Raw genomic sequence first — 8,667 nt, forward strand, 5'->3', positions numbered from 1 at the left:
TGGTGGACCTCTCTTTATACACACAGGAAACTGTTGAGTGGGAAAAACCAGCAGCGTTGCAGTTCTTGAGACACTCAAACCGTTGCGCTTGGCACCTACTACCATACCCTGTTCAAAGGCACCCTCTAAATGGCACACATAACACAATCCATGTCTCAAGCCTTAAAAATTGTTATTTAAACGGTCTCCCCCTCTTCATCTACACTGATTGAAGTGGATTTAACAAGTGACATCAATAGGGATTATAGCTTTCACCTGGATTCACCTGGTCAGTCTGTCATTGAAAGAGCAGGATTTCCTAATGTTTTGTACACTCCGCGTATAGTTCCTCCGTGCATCTAATAAAGAGTGTGAACTATTCGGTACACACTCAAAACAAGCCAAAATTACAATTGAGTGGAAATCACAATATAATGAACCTCTGTGTGTTGTTGTGGTTGTGTGTGAGCAGGGTTCTCGGCGGAGTGACGAGGAGGCTCTAGAGGACCAGGTTCGAAAGCTTGGGGAAGAGCTGAGAGGAGTGAGAGAGCTGTACCAAACAGAGCAGGATAGAACACGGAACAGCCAAGAAGAGGTTCTACAACTCCATAATCAGGTACTACTGCACACAGAGCTTCATCATCGCTGTTGTTCTCCAACAAGATCACTTCAGCACAGCGTTATTATTCAAGCGAGACACATTCGATGGGAATTCTTATTTATGAGGCTGACAATGTGTTTGATAAGGGTTGCTTGTGTCCTGCAGATGGCGACGTTTTCTGTGGAGATGTGCTCTGTACAGGAGGAGAGTGAGCGCATGAGGGCCATGTCTGAAGCACGAGACCCCAGTGAACAGCTCCAAAGTGCTATACAAGACCGAGACGACGCTATTTCCAAGTAAGACCACACAACATAACTCATCATCTGGGCACAACCAAATTGTATGTGCTTCCTGTGTAAAATCACTACCAATGTAATAGACTAGTATATAACAACAATTAGTCTTTTTATATTCTTCTCCAAATAAGCAAGCCAGTCATAAACTCTGATTCAGCGGAATAAGAGCAAAGAGAGATGTTGTCTGTCTCTAAGCTGTATGTCTGTGTGTCTGTCTGCCTTACAGGAAGAAAGTGGTGGAGACGGAGCTGGCCAAGTGTAAGATAGATATCATGTCTCTGAACAGCCAGCTCCTGGACGCCATCCAGCAGAAGCTGAACCTATCACAGCAGCTGGAGGCCTGGCAGGTGGGTCAGAGGTCAGGGAGCATGAGGGGGCACGCTAGGCCACTCATAGTGTGAGCTATTATTTGATTTGATTTAAAAAACACAATTCAGCCACATGTGTATACACTGTATTTAAAATAATCGAGGGTAACACAATAATGTTTAACAACTTATTTCCATTGTTACTGAATGGACTGCCAAATTGAATGGGCTGTCAAACAGATATATATATACAGTGGGGCAAAAAAAGTATTTAGTCAGCCACCAATTGTGCAAGTTCTCCCACTTAAAAAGATGAGAGAGGCCTGTAATTTTCATCATAGGTACACTTCAACTATGACAGACAAAATTAGAAAACAAATCCAGAAAATCACATCACATAGGATTTTTAATGAATTTATTTGCAAATTATGGTGGAAAATAAGTATTTGGTCACCTACAAACAAGCAAGATTTCTGGCTCTCACAGACCTGTAATTTCTTCTTTAAGAGGCTCCTCTGTCCTCCACTCGTTACCTGTACTAATGGCACCTGTTTGAACTTGTTATCAGTATAAAAGACACCTGTCCACAACCTCAAACAGTCACACTCCAAACTCCACTATGGCCAAGACCAAAGAGCTGTCAAAGGACACCAGAAACAGAATTGTAGACCTGCACCAGGGTAGGAAGACTGAATCTGCAATAGGTAAGCAGCTTGGTTTGAAGAAATCAACTGTGGGAGCAATTATTAGGAAATGGAAGACATACAAGACCACTGATAATCTCCCTCGATCTGGGGCTCCACGCAAGATCTCACCCCGTGGGGTCAAAATTATCACAAGAACGGTGAGCAAAAATCCCAGAACCACACGGGGGGGGGGGGGGGGCCTAGTGAATGACCTGCAGAGAGCTGGGACCAAAGTAACAAAGCCTACCATCAGTAACACACTACGCCGCCAGGGACTCAAATCCTGCAGTGCCAGACGTGTCCCCCTGCTTAAGCCAGTACATGTCCAGGCTCGTCTGAAGTTTGCTAGAGAGCATTTGGATGATCCAGAAGAAGATTGGGAGAATGTCATATGGTCAGATGAAACCAAAATATAACTTTTTGTTAAAAACTCAACTCGTCGTGTTTGGAGGACGTAGAATGCTGAGTTGCATCCAAAGAACACCACACCTACTGTGAAGCATGGAGGTGGAAACATCATGCTTTGGGGCTGTTTTTCTGCAAAGGGACCAGGACGACTGATCCGTGTAAAGGAAAGAATGAATGGGGCCATGTATCGTGAGATTTTGAGTGAAAACCTCCTTCCATCAGCAAGGGCATTGAAGATGAAACGTGGCTGGGTCTTTCAGCATGACAATGATCCCAAACACGCCGCCCGGGCAACGAAGGATTGGCTTCGTAAGAAGCATTTCAAGTTCCTGGAATGGCCTAGCCAGTCTCCAGATTTCAACTCCATAGAAAATCTTTGGAGGGAGTTGAAAGTCAGTGTTGCCCAGCAACAGCCCCAAAACATCACTGCTCTAGAGGAGATCTGCATGGAGGAATGGGCCAAAATACCAGCAACAGTGTGTGAAAACCTTGTGAAGACGTACAGAAAACGTTTGACCTCTGTCATTGCCAACAAAGGGTATATAACAAAACTTTTGTTATTGGCCAAATACTTATTTTCCACCATAATTTGCAAATAAATTCATTAAAAATCCTACAATGTGATTTTCTGGATTTTTTTTCTCATTTTGTCTGTCATAGTTGAAGTGTACCTATGATGGAAATTACAGGCCTCTCTCATCTTTTTAAGTGGGAGAACTTGCACAATTGGTGGCTGACTAAATACTTTTTTGCCCCACTGTGTGTATGTATATGTATATATATATATATATATATATATATATATATATATATAACAGATATGAATATGTATCTGAATGACAACATGTATAAATGACATTCACACAGTAATTATCATTCTTAATCTGTACTGTATTTTATTCATTAAATAAGAGTATACTAGCGGACTGAAAATGTGTGTATGGTGATCTTTTCCACACCACATCCTGTCCTCTCCTCTAACTTACCACTGTCCTGTGTGTGTGTGTGATAACATGTACAATACTGTACGTACTCTGAGTCGCCAATTTACACAAGTGTCTAAGGAACTAATACACTCCTCAATGAAACCTCAATGAGTTTCAACCATGGGTTTTCATTGAACATACTGCAAACAATTAAGCAAGTGGGGCGAGTAGCTAGCTAACTAAATTGAGGACTCAGTGTATGACTTTCCCTTCCCATCCTCACCCGTAACTAGCAGCTCTTTCCTCTCTCTTTCCCTGGCTGCAGTTTGCATCCTCAGGGCTCTTTACTGTGTGGCTCTTGTGGTTTCTGATCTAGTGGCCTTTCTCAGCTTCCGTACCACCCTTTCTCCCCTGTGGTACCCCCCTCCTGCCTTAGAGGTGAGCCTAGGTGTGCCATCTCGGCCTGATCCTGTCCTGTGCCACTCTTCCATACCATGCTGAGCCATTCCATGCCATGGCCTGCTGAATCAACAGAAATGCGCTCACCCATTCTAACCCATTTGATCACCCAATACCAGCCACTTCCATGCCAATCTGTCACGCCTTCCTTCTCTTCTCTAAAAACCCTTGTCCTCTTTAACATCCCCTCACATTCCCTTTATCTCTCTGTCGCTCTACTGTGCTCACACCCTCTCTCTCTGTCACTCATTCATTCTGTCTTTCTCTCTCTTAGGATGATATGCACAGTATGATTGATCAGCAGCTCATGGAAAAGCACCAGGAGGAGTGGAGGGTGACCCCCTACTCCCTCGCTGGGTCCTCTGGGGGCCCCTCCGGCCAGTCCTCCAGACGAGCCCATCGCCTCTCCGATGGAGACAAGCGGCTCTTTTCCTTCTTCAAAAAGAACTGAGCGCCTCTGGACTGGCCCGAGTAGGCAAGAGAGAGAGAAAAATTATAATTCAAATAGAGTGCAGAGGTAGAGGAAAATAAAGGCAAAGACTGAGTGGCAGTGATACACACTATCAGATGGGGGGGGCTAAAGATGTTCAAGGGTCATTTTGCACTTTATCTGTCCCATCATGTCCTACCTTAAAGATGTTGAAACAGAGAATTAAGGCACTTAAAGAAGGAGTGAGCAACACTGTTAGGGCTCACTCACACCAGTAGTGCTTTCTGGCCGAGAGTACTTGGCACCTCTGAACGTAATTTGAGAACCGAGTGCGCACCGGTTTTACATGTGGGAAATGTCGGCAGTCAGACATCTATAGCGGGTGGTCCCTAAAACACAGTGCACTGAACGATCGACAGATGAACGCTAGATCCACATTAGACCCACATTCAGTGTGATGTGTGCGAGCGCTTACACATCCAAAGGCCTTGGCTCCCATCCCATAAACACCCATTTGGCTTACATATATTTCAAAGAGGACGGTTCCCTAGCAGTGCCGCCCAGTGTCTCTACCCCACTTCCAAAACCCCAGACTGGGAGTGTACGTATACAGTAGGGCTGGCTCCTGTGCCCTGCCACATGCCAAGGTGTCTGGGGAGGGTGTTCAATACGGGACTCACCAAGGCGTTGGGGTGGAGGGATTAGGGCAGTGGGACAGGGATCTGGGTAAGGGAAAATTAATTGAGGGACAAGAACCAGCCTCTGGGTGGGAAGCAACATTGTTACAGCTAACTCCGACATGTTCTCAGGTTTATTCATATATTCAGGGATTTACAAAGAGGCCTTATTCCCAATCAATCCAATGGATGGATTTCTTTCGGTTGGTATGCACTTCACAATTATGGTCGTGCCATAGCATTGGTTAATAGAGTTAACACAACACACCAAATGTCCATCCTTGAATATCACTGAAGTATAAATGAATAGATCAAGCCACAGTAAATCCATAAACATAGCACTTTATGCATATCAATCATAAGTTTACCTCAAATACTCAATACTAACTGAGCAACCAGTGCATGACCAAGGGAGAGTTACATTGACCAAGCACTGAATGTATGAAAACCAGCCTATCTAAAGTGATTATAGGACTGTTTCAGGTCCATGGACATTTCTACACAGGCCTCTTGTCAGTCTCTGACGTCTGAATAAATCTCTGGGCCGCTGGCGTTAGCTGCAGCCTCTATCCAGGTGGGCTTTTTCTACAGTTAAGAATGTCACGTTTTGCGTACGTTTGACGTACAAAAAGTATTTTCAAACATTGTCTGTACAATGGCCATCATCATGTATATTCCTCCTAGCTGACCAAATCCTCCGAACTGTTTACATTAGCTTGAGAAAGGAGAAATCTAAACGGTCTCTCAATACGTCTGCAGTGCCTAACTTTGGCAAGTCAAAGGCATCCATATTGTGCTACAGTTAATTGTCAAATTACCATTAATTGGAACACAAATGTAGATGATATTGATTTAGTAACCTACTCAGTCAGGTACCACCAATCCAGTTTCACAGGTAAACCTATTGACAGGGCCTACAGAGTGCTTTAGCTATACTATCACAGTAATATAGAAGGTCTACTGCCATTCCCATTGGTTCAAAGTTTATGATAGTGGACACTTCATTTTCAAGCTTCCATAATGGCCAGACAAACAGTCACCTCCAAAATGATTGGCACCCTTGATAAAGATGAGCAAAAAATACAGTATAAAATGAATAATACAAAAATTGTTTGCTCAATAATTGTGAAAATATATTATTTTGTAGAAAATATTTTGTTCAAAAAGTAATTAACAAAAAATCTCAAAAAGATAGGTGTCGGAATTATTGGCACTATTTTCAATGCGTTGTGCACCCTCTTGTGAGGATAACAGCACTTATCCTTTTTCTATAATATTTTATGAGACCATTCCTCCATACAGGATCATTCCAGGACCTTGAAAGATTCATCCACATTTTACAGTAGGTACAAGGTTCTTTTCTGCATATGCATCCTTCATTCGAGGCCAAACCCACCACTGGTGTGCGTGGCCAAAGAGCTCAGTTTTAATCTCATTCGACCATAGCACCCGGTTCCTATTCAAGGGCCAATGCCATTTAACAAACTCCAGGCATTTACATTTGTTGGTTGCTCTCAATAAAGGAAGTGGCGTTTAATTGTATATTTGGAGACTTGGTGACCCCAAGACGCGACCAAGTTCGGTCATTCTCCAACTGTGGCCCTTGGACTTTTTTTTGCCTCCCAAACCGTCTTCCTCAATGTGCGTAGTACAAAATACACTTGGGTCTTACCAGGCAAGTTTACCACTGTTCCAGTGGTTTTAAACGTATTCATTGTGCCCATAATAGTGGTATATTGGAGTTTTCAGTCGTTTTTTTGTACCATTGCCTGATTTATGAAAGTCAACAGCCATTTGCCTTTCCTCATGGTGATGGATGACAAAGGGATTTTACATGTTTGTTACCTCATTTTTCTACCCCAGTGAAACAGGAAGCCATGGAAGGCCACAACACAGTTCCTTTAACTGAGATTAACTTAAACAAGTAGAATGATAATGCAATCTTTAGGGGTGCCAATCATTTTGACACATAATTATTTATTTTTTTACTGGAGCAATATTGTATTAGTATGTTCCTTTTTTGCATACAATATAGCTTAGTATTTGTTTTATTTACACATGTTTTTTGCTCATCTTTATCAAGGGTGCCAATCATTTTGGAGGTGACTGTATCTGTGACTCCATATTTGTAGAGTGTGTGTGTCGATAAATGTGATGCGTCTGAACTGTCCCGGCGTGTTTAAGAAGGAGACTGGCACAGTCCTCGGACCTCTGTCTATGTATGGAAAGTCATATCTAGAGCCCCTGCGCAAACCTATGCAGATGTCTTCTCGCCATCTCAGTTGGTAAGGTTGTTGGTTAGGATCAACCCAAAGAATTATTATTTTTAAAGAGTTGAGAGTAGGTTTGGATGAAATCAATATATTTATAAATGCATACCTTTTTCAATGGAAATCTCGTATTTTTTGTTGTTTTAAAAAACTTTCATTGCTCACGTATTTTTATTTTGTGTTTTGAGTGTTTACATGCAAATTGGGATCTCTGCGGAAAGGGAGGGGAGGGGTGATGTGGAGGAGGGTGAAGATTATAAGTTCTACATGTGACTGTTCAGTTCTGTCTTTGTAATAAGTCATTCTAACTTTCACGTAATTCACTGAATGTTGTCGAAGTTTGAGTTATACTCAAGTCTACCGATTTTTTTGATTCAGAGGTTGTCACCAGGGTTGGGTTCAATTCGAATTGAGAGCAGTCAATTCAGGAGGTAAACTACAATTACAGTTTAAATAATCAAAAGAAGGGCAGTTATTTTCAATGACTTCTCAATAAATTGAAAAAAAGTTCAAGCTATTTATTTCAAAAGTTTTTACATTTAAGAATTCAAAATCACTTCCTGAATTGACTACCTTCAATTTGAATTGAGCCCAGCCAGGCTGCAAAAACAAACTCATTATCTAGATAAAAGAGCGATGTCTGCCTTTCTGTCTGTTGTCTAAGCAAGTGTGGGTCGGGCAGGGGTCCAGGTGGGTCGTTAGCTTACATTTTTAGTGCATTGCAAAATTATAAATTATATTTTATATATATATATATATATACACACATTTTGGGGAATGGAAAAACACTTTGAGTGTAAACTTTAACAACTAAAACCAAATAGAAAGTATGTAGAAAAGATAAGGGACCTATATATTTTTAATAATACTCTAGTCTTTGAGAACTTGGAATCAACAAAATAAAAGCCCCCATTGATTTTGTTATAATGTTTGAGCATATGAACACAGCATTAGCCATGTCCAAATGTGTAGAAACTGCAAAACATTTCTGTCAGCTCCATGGCAAAATGTATAGAATTGCAGAAAGATTGGCTTTAAAACAGCAATATTCGATTAGGCTCCATGAAGAATTGCAGGAAATTAGTTTTAAAATGGCATTTTATTTCATCTCCATGGCAAGATGTATAGAATTGCAGGACATTTGGTCTGTATGTTTTTGCACCGCTCAACCCTTAGGGTGGGTCGCGACTCAAAAGACACCTCAATTAGTGGGTCATGAAGTAAAAAGGTTTGGGAATCCGTGTCTAAGCAGCTGTGGTGTTGTATTGATCTGAGAAGGATGGTTAAGTGGGTCTAACACCAGGAGCCAGTCAGCTCTGATAGGCACTGACTAGCTGCATGATTATAGTGGATATTAAGCCAACCACACACAGTTAGACTGCAGCCTCAGAACTGAGTGATGACAAGTTATTCTGCATGCTAAATTAGGGTTGGTTGAACCTGGATCAAACATGAACTTATATTACGAACGGGATCAAACAACACTTATGACCAGAATGTAAGTTTTCTCATGTAGTAATTTGTAATGTAACAGGCCAGAGGTCTTGAACTCAGCCTCATGGCCTGTTGTCACCAGAGGGGTATACTACGAAGTAAATTCCATGGCTTAGGCAGCTAATTTGGCAAC

At 41.8% G+C, this 8,667-nt stretch overlaps 1 protein-coding gene across 3 annotated transcripts in view; it reads left to right on the forward strand.

Moving 5' to 3' along the window:
* Positions 1 to 7,164, forward strand: part of bicdl1 (BICD family like cargo adaptor 1) — a 29,803-nt gene extending 22,639 nt beyond the window's left edge. For all 3 annotated transcript variants that reach the window (XM_021621286.3, XM_090190454.1, XM_090190456.1), the window contains 4 exons: positions 452 to 595; positions 746 to 876; positions 1,103 to 1,223; positions 3,938 to 7,164. In XM_021621286.3, the coding sequence (XP_021476961.3) occupies positions 452 to 595; positions 746 to 876; positions 1,103 to 1,223; positions 3,938 to 4,114 (573 nt within the window). In that variant the 3' untranslated portion in view covers positions 4,115 to 7,164. The remainder of the gene's footprint in view (positions 1 to 451; positions 596 to 745; positions 877 to 1,102; positions 1,224 to 3,937) is intronic.
* Positions 7,165 to 8,667: the final 1,503 nt, after the last annotated feature.

The sequence above is a fragment of the Oncorhynchus mykiss genome, chromosome 11 (assembly GCF_057628025.1).
Source record: "Oncorhynchus mykiss isolate SJ-2025 chromosome 11, ASM5762802v1, whole genome shotgun sequence".
NCBI classification, from domain to species: Eukaryota; Metazoa; Chordata; class Actinopteri; order Salmoniformes; family Salmonidae; genus Oncorhynchus; species Oncorhynchus mykiss.